This window comes from Trypanosoma brucei, chromosome 5 (genome assembly GCF_000002445.2).
Source record: "Trypanosoma brucei brucei TREU927 chromosome 5, complete sequence".
Classification (NCBI taxonomy): Eukaryota; Euglenozoa; class Kinetoplastea; order Trypanosomatida; family Trypanosomatidae; genus Trypanosoma; species Trypanosoma brucei.
Window position 1 is genome coordinate 1,222,022 of NC_007278.1, and position 19,424 is coordinate 1,241,445.

Sequence of the window (19,424 nt, forward strand, 5' to 3'; positions counted from 1 at the left end):
ACGTGCACAGGGGTCCTGGCAGAGACGGAGCCGTGTGGTAGACTTCTGAGACGTTACTTTCTTTTGCCGCGGCTTCACATTGTTATGCACCAATAAGATGGTATTTGGAATGTACCTAAATTGCAAGTCGTGTTTGCCACTGGCGCTACTCTTGTGTTTGTGCTTCGTGTGGAACGAAAGGACTGGAGAAGTGGCTTTGGTTCCATCTCTAGACCCTCTTCCAAATATTTAATCATTCAAGTTACTCCTTCATCTTCACCCACTGTGACTAACCAACAAAACAAAGAAACATAAAGACATGTCGTCTTCAGACATCGCGGTAAAGCGGATCCGTCGCCAATGGGAACCTGAAGATAAGGCATGGCGCGATGAGGCGCTGCAGCTGCCATGGGAGGAGGTCTCACCGCCGCTGCACAGCACCACCTTATTTGCCTTACGTAACGTCTTTTTCTTTTCTCACGCTACAGCAGTCCAGGCGCGCACAATTAGTGTCTTTTGTTCTTCGGGAAACAGTACCATAGTTGAAGCACCAACTGGTAGCGGGAAGACACTTGCCGTGCTCATTCCACTGATGGAACGTACAGTACGGGCGTGTGATGCTTTTGTTGCAGCGCACAACTTTCCGTTGCTACGGCGCGATATTATCGGCATCGTTCTGGCCCCGTCGCGCGTCCTTGCGGAACAAACGTTTGTGGTCGGTCGCAACCTTGCCGCACGCCTGCCGCATACAATACGGTTCGCCCTGTGCGACGGGGCGGTACAGTCAGCGGATGTAGTTCTAAAGAGTTTAAAGGCTGCGGCGCGTGGTGCGGGAACTTTTCTGGTGACAACGCCACGTGACTTAGTTGACTTTATTGCTGCTTTAAATACAAAGCGTCCTACAGAACACCCACCTGTAGCGAGAAGTGACGCCGAAACTAGCGAGGGCGGCCGGTCAGTGCACAACGAACCGGATGAACGGGAGGAGCTTCTGGCCGCACAAGACGAGGAAACACTGCGACGCTACTATGAGAAGCGCGGTAGGCGTAAGGACACGAGCGAGAAAGACACTGGACACAACGTACAGCTGCGTGGCTGTCACAATGAGCGGTTTGTACTTGTAGTGGATGAAGCGGATCTTGTCTTTCATTCAGTTGAGATGCGTGGAATCGTGACTGAGTTTGTGGCGACGCACGCTTATTTGCAGCAACCACTGGACAAGCGCCTGAAGGAAGAGCGTGGTGAATCCACGTCAACATCGACAAATTCCTCGGAGAAAACCTTATCGATGGATTTGTCATTTGTCGGCGCAACTGTGTCAACTTCGACGGAGGTACAGACTTATGCTGAGAGGGCGTGTGCTGCTCTCCAGTCCAAGTTACACAAAGTGGTGCTTAATAGCAATGAAGACTTTGTAACCCAACTGCAGAACCGCTATCTGCTTTGTGAGGCACATGACTTTTTACCGATATTGATTCAGCTAATGAACTTACACTCATCCAAGAAGCATTTTATCTTCTTTAACAGTCCCAAAACGCTCCGTTTTGTTGAAAAGTTGTTTTCCCGTTTGGTGGAGAGCCATCAAATGTTGTTGTGCATCAACCATGTGTTTGTTATGTACGAGGGAATGAACGAGCGCACCCGACTGGACCAGTACAATGCTTTCCTCAATCACAAAGCGGAGGTGAAGGCGGGCGCTACAGATGGGAAGAAGGCTGCACTGCTCTCCGCAACTGAAAAAAAAAACCAGTTTTACACCAGCGGTTGGAAACGGGAAGGTCGACAACCCGGTGGCAGGGGTGCGATTCTTCTTTGCACGGATGTGGCTGCGTTTGGCTTGGATGTACGTGATGTAGATTATGTCTATCACTTTGAACCTCCAACAACTGTGCAATCGTACGTGCACCGCATTGGACGTGTTGGGCGGATGGGTATGAGAGGAAGCAGTATACTGATTCTTCCTTGCTTCAGTACAGATTCCTCACTGACAGAAGCTCCCGAACGAAAGTCAACGAGCACGAGGTTTAACACATTAATCAACACGAAGAGCGCAACGTCCAGCATTCAGACACAGCAGGTATCAGAGGCTGACCTTAGCGAAGAGCGACGCCAGTATCTGAAAGAGTTGGGCGAGCGAAGTGAGTTGCAGCCGTGTTCCATTCCCCCTTTCGCCCCCATCGCGGCAACTGTACGAAACGTGATTTCCCAGCACAATAAAATTAAGACATTGGCTCAGCAGGCGGCCATGTCCATGTGCACCGCTCCATCTTCTGTGGAAGGGGTGAAATCATGGTTTGACCCTAAACTCGCTCTCCACGCCCTCCTGCTTAACTGATGTGTCAGTGCTTCCAATGTGCACAAAAGACTGGCACAATAAGTGTTTGTCGTCTTGTTACTACTCTGTGAGGCTCGCCTCGCGCCTATTTCGATTAAAAAACTACACACCTCTTTCACGGTATGATAACGGTACTAAACACCTTGTTTTTCCTAATAACTCTTTTTTTCCCTACCAATATACCACCTCCCGTTGTAGCGGTTGCCAGTGAGTTGTGCCTAATACATATTCTTAACTGGGGGTGTGGTTTTTTGATTTTAATTTCATCTTCTTTCACATAATATTTGTGTGATCAACATTAGAGCCAGATGTGATGTACAGCTATAACAACATTATTGAAAAAAATGAGCCATGCAAAAAGGATGTGATTGAGAACCTTCAACTGAGCCTCTCACCAACCGGAGCGGTCAGACAATTTCGTGTGGACGAGCGCGTGGATGTGGTGGTGGTGGAGGGTTTTTTGTCGAATGACGAGTGCGACCAGCTCATCGCTGCATGTGAAAAGGTTGGATACACATTCTGGCGGCAAAAGGATCCTAACGCTGAAGGGGAAGAAGCTGGATGTTGCGGGGAAGCTGAAGCCCGTGCCTTCCGTGTGGTGGACACTATCGAAGCGAATTTCCCTACGTTGTCGCAGGTTCTCTCCTCACGAATAGAGAAGGTAGTGAAGCTGGATCCAAAAACGTTTTCTCCCTCTATGGAAGGGGCTGAGGAGTTATTTGCACGTGACCTTGAGGGTACATGGGTTCCCCAACAACTAGCACAAAACCTTTTGTTCGCGCGCTACGGTGCGGGTGGTCACTTCTCTCCGCATATCGACGGCTCCACCATCGTTGATATTAACACTCGGTCCCTTTACACTTTGCTTATTTATCTTAATGATTGTGAAGCAGGTGGAGAAACGGTGTTGTTTGACGGGGAACAGGCGGAGGTGCTGAAACGTGATGCAGAAAGTGGGAAATATATTGGGAGGCGGGAGAACCGCATAGGTGCTGTGAAACCTACGAAAGGCACCGCTGCTTTCTTTTACTATGATGTGTTGCACGAGGGATCGCCTGTGGGAGAGGGCCACTCCAAGTACATCATTCGCGGTGATTTTCTGTACCGTCGTAACCCACCGATCCTAACAGCGGAGAACGATATGAAGGCGTTTGAATTGTATGAAAAGGCGCGCGTAGCCGAAAGTAATGGAGACGTTTTCGCAGCGTGTGAAATGTTTCAGCGGGTGCGAAAGCTCTCCAAAGGAGTAGCAGAGTTATACCAACTGTGAGCTAAGGAGCCGCTTCACTACTTTGTTTTATTTTTCGTTTCGGCGCGGCCGTCCGGGTGGGGTACAAGATATATTGCTGGTAGCCCACCCTCACACGTTTTACAAAGCAAGTTTACGAGTAACAATGGGTGGGAACCGCCCAAAAAATGGAAAGAAGACTTACATGCGGCGGGCGGAAAGGGGGTTTTATGTTGTTTTTTTTTTTGCACTTTAGCGTGGTGTTAAGAGTCAATCAAGGGGGTTCTGTGAACGGTTTTAACGAGAACATATTACAGCACTAAGACAAGTCTAAATAGTGAACCCCGTAAGTTTTTAAAGGACTGTTATTTGATCCTCCAATCCCTTTTTTAATATATATATATATATATATATATATATATATATCTTCGCCTTCTGATTATGAGGTTCGCGCATTACTTTGCTTACATTCCTTCACCACAACCCTATCGTCAACCACAAGATGGAGTCCGGGGGGTTTGCAGAAGACTATGACCCAAATAGCTCTTTGCATCATCAGTACTATGAAAGTTATTCAGATCTTGCTGTGCACCGCTTGATGCTGGAGGATGCGCAACGCATGTCGTTTTATCGCAAATCCATAGAGCAAAGTGCATCCATTGAAGGAAAAGTGGTGGTAGACGTGGGTTCCGGCACGGGGATTCTCTCGATGTGGGCGGCACGCGCTGGAGCGAAGCACGTCTTTTCCATTGAAGCATCATCGCTGAGTGAATTTCAAATCGGAGTCGTCGAAGACAATGATCTTTCGACGAAGATAACGGTACTCGGAGACACAGTGGAGAATATTATTGCCGGTGGTGTAGCGAATTTCGTGAACCGTCACAAGGCTAAATTGGGGAAATGTGGCGTAGCAGTGCTTCTATCCGAATGGATGGGGTTTTATCTGTTCCATGAAGGTATGCTTCCCTCCGTCATCCGTGCGAGGAACTTCTTTCAAGATGTCAACGCCGCCCTGGGGGTTTTGCAGCCTATTGAAATGATCCCTGAGCGCGCCACTGTTTTCGTCGCCCCTATTACTTGCAAACCGTATTATGTGCAGCGATACAAAAACTTTTGGCGTGATGTTGACGGCTTGGATTTTAGTCGCTATGGACGGATAGAATATGAAGTATATCTCGAACAGGCGTCACCTCTCGTTGAGTGTTTACCACCCTTGTGCCTTCTCCACGAAGGTCTTTCCCTGATTGAGTTGAATTTATCAACAGTTCAGGAGGAGGTACTCACATCATTGCATAATACCGTCCATTTCGACTTGAAGGAATCCGCTGAGTTTCAGCAACACGCCAGGGAAGCGGGTAGTGAAGGACGGGTTTCTGTGGACGGTTTTACCGTATGGTTTGATGTAAGTTATGGTGCCCACACACTTAGCACATCACCTCGCAGCCCTTCCACTCACTGGAAACAAACCACCATCCTTCTTCCAAGAGAAGCCCGAAACGAAGAACTCGTGTCCTTCCCCGTAGAGGGTGGCGAGCTCGGTGTGGAGATGCATATTAGTGCATCAGATAAAACCCTTCGCTTCTACACCATTGAGCTCGAGTTAAAATAACGTCGTAATCAATCTTTTTTGTTTTGCTTACAAATGCGTGGTGGAGCTGATGGTCGAAGGAGTGCTTACGCAAATGAGGATGGTTGTATGCATACAGAAAAGGATTGTACATGAGACATCGCACTCGGCTATTAATACATGATCCCCTCACCCCTTCTTTTCTCCTTTTGCTCCATTCTCTCCTTTTCCCCTCATGTCATGGCCTTTCAATATGTGTTCGTTCGTGCAGTTTGTACAAGAGGAGCAAGTACACAAGGAAATTTTATAGCTCGGCAAGAAACTGAAGAAAAAATATATAGAAAAACAAAACAGGAAATAAACCAGGCGGAAACATTTATTTTTTTTCTTTTCTAGAGAGGGCAGCATATGTCCACCGGCCAACTTTCAGCGGATGCGGTGAAATACCTTGAGGAGAAGCGTGTCACTTACCTGCTGGAGGAACTCTTTCACGATGTGCTGCGGAACCTTCCCGAAAACCCCTTAGAGTTCCTTCTTAAAGCGCTGGAACGTAAAACCACATTGCATCTCATAATTGTGGGCCCTCCGGGCAGTGGCAAACAGACGCAGGCCCGTCGCATCGCAAAGAGGTATGATGCGGTACATGTTCGCGCACAGGATATTTTCCTCAACGAAGTAAAGAGACGCACACCCGAGGGAGAAATCATAGAGCGCTGCATGCGAGATGGCGAGCAGGTGCCCTCACATATTTCCTCAGAACTTGTCATTAGACGGCTTCGCGAGGATGATGTTGTCAAAAGGGGGTGGGTGCTTGACGGATTCCCGCAAACGCGCTCACAGGCACTGCGTCTTCAGACAGCGGGACTTTCACCTCTTCTTTTCATTATGCTCGATGTTGGGAACGAGGTGTCGGTAAAACGCTGCGCAGGCCGGCGGTACGAACCCATAACGCGGAATATTTATCATATCGAGTATTTGCCGGCACCAAGCGGCATGCATTTGGAGCTCATGTCTCCCGATGACGAATCGAGGGCTGCTGTGGCGAGCAGGTGGAAATACTTCGATGCTAGGCGGGGTGAACTCGTTGGTTGTTATGAACCAATGTACGTTCGCATCGATGGTGACCGACCATTTGACACTGTATTCGCTGAGGTATGCGAGCAGGTGGACTCGAGGTTTGTTTCAGTGTAATGTTGGCGCGTGAGGCAAGAAATAATGGTGAATTAAAGAACCGCGCAACGTTCTTTGGGCTCTTGGTGGGAATACTCTCGAATGCACAAAGAAAAGGGAACATATGTATTGTAGAAGGATGGAAATGAAAGGAGGAAACAATGGATGTTTGCGGCGCCTGCAAGTCCCGCCAGAGACATGCAACCGCCTGCGGTGGATTTGGCCGCGCATGTCGGTTGGATATATTGTTTCTCTACCATCTCCCTTCCTAGCTTAGGTATTTGGTTGTGGATGCTCTACTTTTTCTTTCTTCCCCCCTTTTAAAAATAATTACAATCCTTAAATGGTGGCGAAGACTAATTTCTTTTTCTTTTCCTTCTTCTTAGGGCTCACTACTTGTTTCAGTGTGGCCAAGCTGTTTTGAAGACTTCAAAACAAAGAGGAATAATAAAGAAAGACACTGAAAGAAGTAAGCATTAGCCTCCCGTTGTGGTGAGTACGCGCCAGCTCGGGTTCCAAGCTGTAGTAACTTAAACGATTTCCGCGTTGTTGGTAGATACGAAATGCTCTCTGTGAGTCCGCCACTTCGGCGTTACCGCCTTTTCCATCCGCGGCGGGAGGCGATACCGATGCATATGTGCCCTGCTAAGACAATATTTCCGCTCATTAACAGCAACAATCTCCTTGTGAAGACGCGTAACAGTTGGGAGGACTTCACTGGGAGAAAAGAGTTCGATGAAGATCACCCACTTCCAGTTGTTGGGTCGCGACTAAATGGCCGCACTACCCAACATAAATGGAATCACTGGGATCAATACCTCAACCCACAAATCACACAGTCGATTAAAGACTTAACACCAACTCCCGAATATGTGGGAATGCGCTGCGGCCACAATATGATCAAAATGGGATGGATGAAAATAGGCGGGAGCTGGAAGTATTCAAGGGGATACAATGACAGACGCCGAGTGTTCGCAAGAGGGCAATGGCAGGAACGTAAAATGACTCCCCGCTTCATGCTTGCCCCTCGTGTCTCAGCCGGTGGCCCTCGCAATCGTTACGAAGGAAAGTTGGTGTTTTCCCCACTGAGGCTCAGCAAACTTCTTTGGGCCATCGATACAGGTCGAATAAACCCCAATGAAGTGATAACACTGTACCACCTGCGGCAGGCCAATGTTGTGGGGGAACGCGAAATTGTGTGGCCTGGATTTGTGCTTATAAGCAATGGTGTGCGCCGTGTACCTTACCCCATTCATATCGAATTACAAAATGCATCGGCTGAGAGCATTCGTCTTATTGAAGAAGCGGGTGGTTCCTTCACGTGTGTATATATGACGCATGAAGGTCTATACCAGGAACTGCATCCCGAGGAATATCCAATATTTATGGACCAGGAACTGCCGGAGCGCCGCGGCCTCGAGAGTTTAGCGACAAACCCCAGCAAACGTGGTTGGTTGACACGCTGGTATGAAGACAGCAGTAAATACGCACATCCCGCCGCGGGGCGCCGCTATTCTCATTATCTGAAACCGCCGACCGAACGAGATTTCCCCGCCACAGTGGAGGAATATGAAATGGTGAAACATCATCAAAAATGGCACCTCAATCAACCGGGAACCGGAACGTTGCTTCCTTGGCATTCTTACAACACGGCGGATTTGGTAAAGCGAGCGGCAGGTCGTTTGTAGAGATAGATGCCGCCGATTTTTTCTTCTTTTTGCGTTTCGCCTTGCCACAATATGCGCGGCTGGGCAGTCTACACATGGAACTGAAAGGAACTTTTGCGCTTTGGGAGGGTTTGGGGTTGTTGACACTTGGTTTGTTGTCGTTGTTGTCGTTGGTATGGCGAAATAATGTGTTTAATTGTTTTCGGTCGTTCGCTCACATTCCCATATCCTTTCGGCAAAAAAGTACAGGAGTGGTGCGGGAAGAAATCTTTGTTTTTTTTTTTTTGAAAACTTGCGTCGGGAATGCTTTGGGCTTACGTTTTTTCTCGGATTGGTAACCTTCACCCCTCTTTTTTTCTATTACTCAGCAGTCGTCTGCAAGAGGGTGTAACTTTTAAGTGCCAAACATGCTTGACTCCGTACGTCCACCGCTAACGGAAGTCGAGTGGTTGACCAGTGTCAGAGCTTTTATGGAGTTTGTTCGACAAAAGGGGCCAACTCCTTTCCAATTTGATTTTTGACCTGCTCGAAACCCCAGACTAATTTATCACGTGGATGGTCAACTGACCATTGAAAACGGGAATCTAATGGTTTATTTTGACCAACAGCATAAAATGGAGATGGCTTCATGAAGACAATCAATGGTAAGCTTCACATTTCCAAGGAATGCGGATTTCCCCATGGAAAGCGAAGAGGCGCGAGCAGCTCTACAGACGGAGTGGGCGACAACATTGGGAGCCACAGAATCAGCGCTTTATTATCAGTTTGAAAGTGCATGTGCCCAAATGGCTGATGAAAATTTTCGGGTGCAACCGAATGCAAGCGAACTGCTGCTTTGGTGCATGCAGCAACAACTAACGCAAATGCAAGAAAAAATAAAACGGCAGGCCTAAACGATTGAAGCGTTGCAGAAACAGATGACGGCTCCAGAAGGGAAAAAAAGCTAAAGAAGAAAAGAGCCAGCAACGTCCCGGAAATAATGATGATGGAAAGTTTAAACTTATGGACCAATGGGTATTGGAGGGACACACGGAACAACAGGCGACAACAACTGCTCCTCTTCCCAGAGTGGTAAGTATGAGAGGTGCTTTCCAGGGCTTACGAGAGAAGGCGTCGCCGTTTGGGATAAGAAGAGAGGAAAAGATGCGCTCCTTTGATGGCGCAGTGGATTACACGAAGCGCAGGGGTCCCAATCAACTTATCACGGCTTACCAATATGTGTTCCCCGCGACTGTATCACCGGACCCAGTGTACAGGGAAACACGGAAAATCTTTGTGTCATGGCTTATGGGACCGCAGAATGGAATTATATCAGAGGGGTATTAACGATTGGGAAAACACTTTTATACGCAGTTGCGCTTGATTCAAACTGTTTAAGACAACCCTGGGGTGAGAATGCAGGATATCCGCGATGCTATAGAATTCCCTCACAAAAAGGACTACATATTCCTGCAATCCGCTCTAAAAGCAAAGAAACAGAAACAATCGATTCTACTGAACCAGTAACGATGTTACACATGCGGTCGAGTGGGGCATTACAGTGCAACCTTTAGGATAAACAAGACGGCATCAGAAAAGAGACCAAAAAGATACAACAGACCCCCGAAGCAATGAACTCAAACGCCCTTCATGATAGCGTAGCTAAAGTTTCACAAAATAAATGCCTTGTGGACCATTTTGCAGTGGAAAAACATAAGCCGTGCAGGAGGAAATAACCCGAAAAAAGGCGAGAGCAGCATGGCACATGAAAATAAAACATTCCGCAACAGCCGATCAACGGATGGGGAGGGGTTTTCCACAAGGAGGTAGAGTGGCTCTGCTAACGGTTTTACACCGAAAAACAGCAGCAAAATCTATCAACGGAGTAACTATTGTTATTCCAGTTCCCACGCGAAATGATCCATACATCTTGGCGTTGGCCTCAGAAGCCAACAGAATAGCAATGTGAATGTGGGAATGATTTCCCTTCCGTGGATTTGACAGAGGATGATGCAAGCAGCGAGTAAACAATTTGATGAGGTTTGGAGCATTATGAATAGCACAGATGATGTGGAAAGAGAGAAAGTATCAAACAAGGAGTCTGAAATTGCACATTGCAGAAAAGTATGCCCAAATAATGAAGCAGCCGCGTATCATTGGCCCAGTTTCAGAGAGACACGACAGGATGAGTTGTGTGCCATTATTTGTGATGGAAGAAAAACAGAATTGGAAGAAGGCGTTTGTTTATTGCATGACCAAAGGCTAAAAAGAGCAGGGATGATTATGAGGCATATCTCCCATTGGGTCACTTTTCCCAGTATTTAAATACTCTCCATGACCAGTCTGTGGCATTGTTTGATCTAAAGTCATTCCTCTCCCAAGTGAAGTTACCTGAGGATATTCGGGCAGGGTTCCGATACGTTAGCAAAAATGAGGAATTAGTGAATTTGAATCGACTCCCCATCAGTTAATAAAGAGAGCCCTGGAATTTTACACACCATTACAAAGCTCTTTTTAGAAGGCGCCGATGTCGTGAAGCTGCAGCAGGCGACCCCTGAAAGATTGAGGACTCAAACATGGATATGCAACATATGTATTAGTGTGAGGCGCATGACGTGGTTAAATGTCGTGGAAACAAAATAGTTACGAGCATGGAGGAATGTGGGGCACACTATCATTGGTGACTCACAAAAGATGACACAACAATGCGATTTTATTGGAGTTTTAGTTTAAACATGAAAACCAGACAGTATGGCTGGGACAACGAAAGTGATACAACAATTCCGAGTATCCCTTGCTATGTGAAAAAAACTACCATAGAATAAATGGAAACTGTTGTATCACGCATGATGTACGTGACAGCAGTGAGAAAACAATAGCTTTCTTAATACTACTGCTACTTATTTTTTTAAATGGTAGCATGATATTTGTCATTATGCAATATGGTCCTGATGCGACCCAATAATTTAACCGTGCCACCACACACAGACACATACACATACACATATGCGCTACAGCTAAAAAAAAAATGGATGTGCATTTTGATAAAGAAAACACCAATGAATTCGCCGCGAGTTGTAGCAACTGTGACCATGATGGTAACGGATTCTTCCACGCAAAGATGATGGGGACGGTTTTACAATTCCTCAATTCGGAAAAGAAGTTCTTAACTGAAAGTGGTGCTTGTGAAACTGCGGTCCAGTTGTGAATATTTGCCTTCTGAAAGAGATGGAAGAGTCTCGCACATGTATGCGTGAACGACACGGCGGTGATGCATAATATTATTATTATTAAAAATATGGTGGGAATTGCAACACACATTCCAATGCCATGGTTCATGAGGCTTTAGCCATAGATGGAGTGTGTTGCAAAATGGAAAGATTAATTTTTCACAGAGTTACGTGACCTCAGGAGGATAACCTCGCGGGTGCCCAAAGGTCAAGCAAAGTGGAGCACGGGAAGTGAGTGAAGTGCGCTTTCAGACACTTCCACATCGTAAATCATAGTGGTGGTTAAATGATTATATCGTTTTCTCTTTTTTTTTTTCAGATATGACTCACATCTAATCAAAGCACATTGTTTGAGAGGAAACATTTTTTTTTCTCTTCCTTGTTATTCTTTCTATTAACTCTGTTAGAGGGAAATCAGGCTAGACCATTCCTTCTATTTGATACTAGAAGCCATTGACCGGTTTTGTCGATTGTCATCTCCTCTTCATGCTCTTTTCCTATTATTATTTTTCTTTTTTTTTCAGGGCGGGATGTGCGTCTGCAGCGTCATTTAGGCCGTCTTTAACCACTGAACGAGGCAAAAGAGGTTTTGAAACAAGGTTAAACGCAGACAACCTTCTTCGCAATGGGAAAAAAAAAATTGAACACCACCGAGTGGCGTCAGTGATGACGCTGCACTTTGGAAAACCGGTGCATTATATTTGGGAACAAGGGTAGAAGGCGACATAGAGCTTATTTGTTTGTTTTTAGTGCCCTGTTCCTTTTTGTGCAGTGGCAACAACTCTTCACTTGGTAGGAATACTCCACCAATTCACACAAGCACATTAGCCTCCGGTAGAGAAGGTGACGAGACTCATTTAACCAACAAGTGACGTATTCCTGTAGCGGCTGCCGCATTTTTCGCAGCTCTGATCGTGGCGGTGCAAACGTGGTTTAGTGTAACCACATCTTTTCTGCAACATTCAGAAAAAGAAAGAGAGATAGTGAAAGCATGTTCTTTATCTGGGGGGGGGGAGGGAGGCGTCCGGTGACGCCTTCATGCTTCTCCCAGTTTCTTCGGGCTTCTATATTTAAGCAGGTTGATCTACAAAGTACCAAAAGTCTAGCGGTGGCCGCTTGTGTGCGTTATCCCCTCTTAACCCAAGTTGTTTTGTTTACTGGTTTTGGTGCAGTGTGAGAGTTTGTGGATGTATGCGCACGTCTTCCACTTAACCTCACTTCCATGAGGAAGTTACCGCTGCGGCCAGCTGGCTTCGGGATCGAGCTTCCTCGTGCAACATTTGTGTGGTCTTAGTTTCCTATAATTTTCCAAAGTTTGCGTGTTCCGTAACGTTGCCCCTAGCAGTCGGTAGCGGATTTTCCTTTGTCTCTTCATCCTCTTCCGGGTTAACTGCTGCGTTTTCCTCATCATCATATTTATGTTCTGTTGCGCTTTTCTTCCTAACGCAGCCGACCTATTTCCGCTGCCTGCAGCATCACTTTTAACTGCTCCCCGACATCTCCTTGGAACATTGAAATCGATGCGAGAACTCAAACCTCGCGCTGGGAATTACCTCCACAACGTTGGGCATTTAATCCTTCCCTCACCCGGGGTTTTGCGGTCGTCTCGTAATCCTTCCTTGCTACCAACCATTGATGGAAGCCGCGTTTCAACAACTGATCGTGTGTGAGATCTTTCGTTTTTTTTTTGTTCCTTAGTGTTCCCATCGAAGCTGCGACGCGACCGCTGGGCTAATGTTAGCGCGAGCCCCACCACAGCCGTCGCTTCCGTCTCCCGCCTCCCCCCGTTTGAGCATATCTGAACCACTTTTCGCTGCGCCTAATCTCCTCCAAATTGACCCCCATGAACCAGGTGTCGCTCCTTGTTTCCTCATCCAGTGGCCGCAGCGTGTCTGCGGTAATCGCTTAAAACGGACCTCATCCAGGGACTTTTCCTTTCGCGCGTTGAAAATTTGGGCCCCTTGTCTGCCAATGTTTCTTCCGCTCGTTCCCGCACATTGGATAAGGAACAAACCGTTCGGTTATTTCAGCTGCGTTCTTCCCTGTGCGGTGCCGGTTTGTCCAACGAGTGGTGTGGGAGCCCAATTGACATGTCCGATAGGTCTCTTGTAACAGCTGCGATGCTATGAAATTAGGCTGATGAAAAACGCCTAAGCAAGGTCTGTAGCGAGTCACCCTTCGTGGCCAGGAGCACATACGCATTCGTTGCCACATTGTTGACAATATTACGAACTTCTCAACAAAACGTCCCCAGCCCTCACTTCAGTTTGTCACACGGGACCGTTCGTCTCGATACTAGTCTGGATGTTCCCATCATGCTCGACGAAGAGCGATAAGCAAAGACCGACGTCGGGAGGAATGAAAGGGCCACGTCGCATCTCGGCGTTTTTTTCGGGAGGGGGAGCCCTGCGTGCTCACGGGGCGTTAACTATTTCGACAGCTGCACCGCCGACGCTGTCACCATTTTTTAAAAAACCTACAGGGTTTTAGCTGCCGGTTCGCGCCGGCGAAAATGGCCCCGGCGCCGATGTGAGATAGTTGCTTTAGGGGAGATGATTTATTGCTGAAAAGGAATGTGGGTGGAAACAAAAGGATCGTCTAAATTTCAAAGGGTATAATCAACAAAGCATGAGAATGAAAAATTTATCAGAATGTCCTTTCAACCCCTTAGATCGGAATTTGCTTTTTTTCAGGACTCACGTTTGTACGAATGGCCGCGCCCGAAAACGAAAAGGAGTTTTAGTTACAGGCTGTAAGGGCACGGGCATTCGCTGAGTTGACAAACAGCGAATGGGGACGAAGGGTCTATTTGGCCTTTAATTCTCCAATTTTTTAAATTCGTTTGTGCACGTGTGCAAGGCACATTTTTTTCCTTTTTCCTGGCACCGCGCAGCGCAGCAAATACTTGAGCGGTGCTTCAGGGGAGGTAAATCCTCCCGAGAAGATAAAGAAGAAGGCCTCTGTTTCATCTGAGAACATAAATTAAGTGCAAGCAAGTGCAAAATAAATACATGGCGAGGCGCCACAACTAGAGCACACACTGGAAGAAGGAGGGGCATGTATCCTGTTAGTCTAACCCATCATTTTCCTCTCTTTTTTTCCGGTATGGTTTTAGAGAGTCTTCAAAAAGGTCGTAAAGGCGAAGGTGTGAAACATGGCACAGGGCAAAGCTGCTTTTTTACTAATATTGTGTGTTTGCTCCTGCTGGCACCTCTCTTCAGCGGACACAGAAGCGATCAAGGAAACAGCAATCAGAGAAGTGTGTGAGCTTTCAAAAACATTGAAAGGCACACCCTTTGCCATAACTCAGAGATGGAAACATATCGAGGCCTTGATTTCGACCTTTGAGAGGTTGCTGCGAAGACTGGAGTTAATTAACCTTCTGTGCTGTGAAGACGAAGATAGCGTAAGCATTTTGAAACTCTACACCCAAAGCCAGATTGCAAGTTTAGAAGTGCTAATGAAGGCTCTTATGGAAAGGGGACCGAACGCCGCGGCGTTCGCGGCATACGCAGCAGGGAGGTTGGATGAGTTTGTTGCCGTATTCACGCAGTCGGTGGGGAAGACACCGCGAACAAACGCGTGCGTAATTGCGGATTCCGGCATGAGAAGGTGGGACCAGGCAGCGGCGAATGGATGTGAGCATAACGTAGTGGGAAACGCGGCTCAGAATTTCCTTGATTTGGAAGTCTTATTGAAAACGACATTGTTGACAAGAGGAAACCAAAAGGGAGAAAGCAAGCAGTGCCCACTAACAAAGAGCGATTTGAGTGGCTATGCGACGGTGGACGACGCCCCTGACAGAATAAAGTGGGCAGGCGGGCTTTTGACCGTACACAAAATGTATGGATGGAAAGAAGACGGATGGTCTACAAACGGAAGGAACGTCGAATTCATCAAAGAGGCGGCAGAACAATTCAAAGAAATTAAAAAAGTCCTCGAGAAACAGCTGCCGAACGGCCTTGACAGCATCGACGCACTAAACGCTTTTTTGAAAAGGGAAGAGCCGGACGCGATGATGAAAGATGCAATCAAAACGCACCAGGGGTGGGAAGAAGAGAAAGACGATAAAACGATAATTGAGAAAATCAAGGAGATATTTGGAATTGGGGAACCATGTGCAAAGATTGAATTTATCGAAACGCTTATAAGGACTAATGTTTCTGCTAGAGAATCGGGCTGCACAAAGCAAATTGACTTGTTTCAACTCACTACTCGGCAAATGGAAGAAGTAAAGGAACGCCGCCTCGATCAATTACGTAAAACGAAGACAGAAGCGGAGAATTATCCACGGGACATGGCAAAATTGTCGGCATTAAAAACTAATACAAACACAAAGCAAGGTGAGTACGGAGAGTGCCAGTTTCTATGCAAGCGATACAAGAACGCTAAAGCAGAAAACGAGGCAACGGATGCCGCACCCAACTCTCCGGCAGCAGCAAGGAAGTGTCGTGGGAAAACGGAAAACGATTGCAAAGATGAGTGCAAATGGGACGGAAATGTCTGCAAAAATTCGGACGAAACATCAGATTACTCCAGAGTGTGTTACTCCCCTCTTTTTCCAGTCTTACTTCTTTCCTTATTTTAGTTTTTTCAGTGAACATCTTACATAAACTTTGGTAGAAAATCTTAAGCACCTGTTTTGAATAACAACACTTCGGCAGCCTGTGTCGGTTGCTTGTCTTAAAAAGACATTCTTCTGCTTCATTGTACCCCTTTGTTTTAATACACAAGAATCAAAGAGATTGTTATGAAGGCAAAACGAGAAAAAAAAATGTCGCAAAGGCAAGAAATGCCGGGAATTTAAGAAGACATCCTCCCCGCCAAAGTTTTTTTTGGCCCAACGAACCGTACGAACTTGTATAGACTGGTGTAGACGAACCGTACCTGATCGAAACGAAAGTGTTTTTAAGCGTGAAGAAATGCGATGAAGGACAAATGCGAAAATTCGAGGCAGGGACTTTAGGGAATGCCCAAACACTGTTGAGGATATTTTTAAAAAAAACCTCAGAATAAATCACCATCTCGACGCGGTTTCAGAGCCCAATATGTAGGAACGACGGGGAAGGGAACCGAGGACCCGCAGCTAACTCCGCCAGGATTGGGTTACGAAAATAACCACGCGTGGGGCGTCAACAACAACAGCACACAAAAAAAAAACGCCGTTGCTAACCTGCAAAGCATCGAGGAAAATAATGACCTTTTTCCCTCGGTCTTTTCAGCATGATGGCCTTCTCAGCGCAGTGGTGACACAACCTCAGCGGACATTTCCTCACCTTCCTTTGAGTTTATCTAAACTCTTCCCGTATACATCATTTTCTACAGGCGCAGCTCCTGTGGATAATTCATTCAATATTAAGGTTAATTCCTCCAAAGGGTATGCAAAATGGGTTGGCAGCTCCTCGCTATTGGTAATTCCATCTCCGAAACTTCGGACGTTTTTGTCCGCCACCTTTTCATATATTTCCACAATCACATTCATAAGTGCTGTTTTGTTGTTTGTTTTTTTGAAGCTCATTCTTCCACCCAACACCGCACCCCCCTCCAAACGTCCCGCAATTCTTATCAGCAAAAAACAAAAAAACATTGCTTCATCCCTTTCCTACCTTATGACTCATTTTAACAAAAGGAAAACGTTCAGGGAGTGTGAAAGCATAAACAATGACTAAACACGCGGGATTGCCTCAATAACGCATCGCGGAATACAATCACACATTACAGAAAAGAAATATAACCAATTTTATCACCAGTGCATTTCCCTGCACTTCCCCCCCCCCCTCTCCCTCAAAAAGGAACAAACAAGACGAAGGAAACACAACACACGAGGGGTTTATATTACATTTATTTATTTTTGGTTCATGCGTATGAAACCATATCCGTATGACACGTTTTTGCGCAGTGCATTGCACTTACTTTTTACACCAAGTGGATAAAAAGATAAACAAAACAAAAGGAAAAAAGGAAAAGAAACAATGGGAAAACACAATCAAGAATTCAGAATATACTGAGGAGCAAAAAAGAAACCGCGGTAAAATATATTTTGATGATGAGGAGGGGCAACGGCGATTTAATACCGCCATCTTGTGTAGGGCGATCAACTCCATGCGCCTCAGGGGTGGCGGAGTTTTCAGGAGGTGGTTCCGTCGTTTCATTTTGTTTATCATTCTGTGATGTCGAGTGGTTTGTATTATTTTTTTTTTCTTGGGCCTGCGGTAACGATTGATTTCGATGTGGTAATTGAAGTTTGTTTCGGGTGTCATCGCCTTCAGTGGTGGTTTCATTGTGTTTGTCATTAACTCCATTCCCTCCATTATCAGCAACCTTTTTATTGTCTTCATTTCTCGGGATTGCTTCCGCATTTTCATTACTTCTATCATCACCTTTCTTCTGATCGGTGACGTTATCATTTCCATGAACGACCGACTCTTCTTCTCTATCAGTTTTCGGTTTTTCTTCAGGCGCTGCTTTAATTTCTTCATTGTTTTGAGTTGGCGATGCCTCTCCCTCAGCTTTTCCAACTTGAGGTGGCTGAGTTCGAATTTGTTGGACGCACTTCACTCGGTCACTGTCTTCCACATCGCAGGTATAATTGGTCTGATTAACGGATATTGTGCAATTTTTGAGATATCTGCACAGTGGCAACACTTCCTTCTCTTGCCCATCAATCCTGCACTTACACGTAAAGTTGCTGACGTCAGGGCCGGGCATCCGATCACAAAAACCATCGGGATCATCGGAACCATCCACATAGTTCTCCATTACTTCTTCAAGGAATTCGCAGTGTTCTTTTTGGTGTTCCTCCTCCGTTTGTGCGGGAGGGCGGCCTTTTCCAGGAAATTTCGCGTTCCATGTCTTAGCTTGAATAGCGAATGCACCCGCCAAGACTAAAAACACGACAAATATCCTCATTATATTATTCCACTTGCAATATATTATCTAACTCCGCAAGTGTGTGCAGGTGCATGCAAATGTGAAACATATATTAATTTATTTAGTTTAGACATGTTAAAAATAGAAGAAAAGCGTCAACTGCCGCAATCGCCCGGCGAGAGTACTGCACACAAAAGACATATGAATATACACCACGCCCACAAAACTTCCGTTCCAGCGATGAAAGTCAAATGATTTTTTCTCATTTCCTCGAAAACAGTGTTCCAACACCTTCTTTTCATGAGGTTGATAAATTATGACGTGCATGAATCTCAGCATTACCGTAAAAAATCCATCAATGCATTCATACATTTACATCTTGTTAGGAAGGAGGGATTATTAAAAGCGCATGGAAGTGTGACGCTCCAAACTCGGTTTAGTGACATTTGCACGGGACTATTCTTCCTTCTGTTTACGCTTCTACGTTTTGACCCCGCATCTTATTAAAATAAATGAACTCAAATTAGAGCATCAGAGTGGAATATGGGAAAGGAAATGAAATATGATTTACAATTGCTGCTGACGTCTTAGCTGTTATGATGTGATATTACAAATGTGTCATGAAATAAACTACAACGCATTGCGATGAAGTGGGTTGACAGCAGAAACTGAATTTCTTCAGAGGAATATGCTCAACTAAACAACTAATGGCAAAAAGTCGATTCATTACACATCGGATGAACCAAAAATAAATAAATAAATAAATGAACAGAGATTGATTGTTCACACCGCCTATTTTTTTTTTACGAGAAATTCACAGCGCCGTGTAAACAACACCGAAAGCGATGCATGCGCAATCCTCATGGCATGGTGGGCAACCTTTATAATAACATAGTTTTTTTTTATAACATTAATGCTGCTGAGACGTTACAGTGAGTTAATTTTAAATAATGATACCGTTACGTGATGCCACGAGTCCCTTCTTCCGCATGAAATGAACTTAAACCAAAAATTAAAAAAAAACTAATTAAATAATGTGGCAAATGTCTTTCATGTCTCCATCCGCATCTCCGTGTTAACAAAAAGTCGCTACAATCTGGCGGCGTGCCCTACACTTTTGTAAATTTAAGGAAAAGGGAAAAAGGGAAAAAGGGAGGACAAGGGACAATTCAAAGTGTGAAGAAAAAAAAAAAGGAAGCAGCTGGCAAAAAAAGCACTGAGTGGTGGCATGTTTGAAAATAATAATAATAATAATATTAATATTAATATTAATATGACGCGTCAATGGTGTTGTTCTTGGGAACAACAAGCTGGAAAGAGGAGAACAGGGGAAAAAAATATGAGGCGTTCCGTACGCACATAAAATATGTTAATGAGGGGTAGATAAACATATAGGTAA

At 45.6% G+C, this 19,424-nt stretch overlaps 8 protein-coding genes across 8 annotated transcripts, besides 9 other annotated features; 7 read left to right on the forward strand and 1 right to left on the reverse strand.

The window, feature by feature from the left end:
* Positions 1-10,426: part of a sequence feature (sequence corresponds to BAC RPCI93-6E7) that runs on past the window's edge.
* On the forward strand, positions 299-2,314 carry Tb927.5.3940 (helicase, putative; the record flags this gene model as incomplete). The annotated part of the gene is made up of 1 exon (XM_839971.1): positions 299-2,314. One exon carries the CDS (start codon positions 299-301, stop codon positions 2,312-2,314), a length of 2,016 nt encoding a protein of 671 aa, XP_845064.1.
* Tb927.5.3950 (hypothetical protein, conserved) lies at positions 2,628-3,584 on the forward strand (the record flags this gene model as incomplete). The annotated part of the gene is made up of 1 exon (XM_839972.1): positions 2,628-3,584. The coding sequence occupies one exon, from the start codon at positions 2,628-2,630 to the stop codon at positions 3,582-3,584; it is 957 nt and encodes a 318-aa protein (XP_845065.1).
* Positions 3,935-3,968: a microsatellite.
* Tb927.5.3960 (arginine N-methyltransferase, putative) lies at positions 4,045-5,151 on the forward strand (the record flags this gene model as incomplete). The annotated part of the gene is made up of 1 exon (XM_839973.1): positions 4,045-5,151. The coding sequence occupies one exon, from the start codon at positions 4,045-4,047 to the stop codon at positions 5,149-5,151; it is 1,107 nt and encodes a 368-aa protein (XP_845066.1).
* On the forward strand, positions 5,518-6,300 carry Tb927.5.3970 (adenylate kinase, putative; the record flags this gene model as incomplete). The annotated part of the gene is made up of 1 exon (XM_839974.1): positions 5,518-6,300. The coding sequence occupies one exon, from the start codon at positions 5,518-5,520 to the stop codon at positions 6,298-6,300; it is 783 nt and encodes a 260-aa protein (XP_845067.1).
* On the forward strand, positions 6,843-7,967 carry Tb927.5.3980 (hypothetical protein, conserved; the record flags this gene model as incomplete). The annotated part of the gene is made up of 1 exon (XM_839975.1): positions 6,843-7,967. One exon carries the CDS (start codon positions 6,843-6,845, stop codon positions 7,965-7,967), a length of 1,125 nt encoding a protein of 374 aa, XP_845068.1.
* Positions 8,334-11,432: a mobile genetic element.
* Positions 10,427-19,424: part of a sequence feature (sequence corresponds to BAC RPCI93-45E22) that runs on past the window's edge.
* Positions 11,201-11,225: a sequence feature (AT_rich).
* Positions 11,378-11,432: a mobile genetic element.
* Tb927.5.3990 (variant surface glycoprotein (VSG, atypical), putative) lies at positions 14,310-15,743 on the forward strand (the record flags this gene model as incomplete). The annotated part of the gene is made up of 1 exon (XM_839976.1): positions 14,310-15,743. The coding sequence occupies one exon, from the start codon at positions 14,310-14,312 to the stop codon at positions 15,741-15,743; it is 1,434 nt and encodes a 477-aa protein (XP_845069.1).
* Positions 16,351-16,824, forward strand: Tb927.5.4000 (hypothetical protein; the record flags this gene model as incomplete). The annotated part of the gene is made up of 1 exon (XM_839977.1): positions 16,351-16,824. The coding sequence occupies one exon, from the start codon at positions 16,351-16,353 to the stop codon at positions 16,822-16,824; it is 474 nt and encodes a 157-aa protein (XP_845070.1).
* Positions 17,150-18,064, reverse strand: Tb927.5.4010 (hypothetical protein; the record flags this gene model as incomplete). Its single annotated transcript, XM_839978.1, has 1 exon — positions 17,150-18,064. One exon carries the CDS (start codon positions 18,062-18,064, stop codon positions 17,150-17,152), a length of 915 nt encoding a protein of 304 aa, XP_845071.1.
* Positions 18,772-18,794: a microsatellite.
* Positions 19,033-19,061: a sequence feature (AT_rich).
* Positions 19,263-19,299: a microsatellite.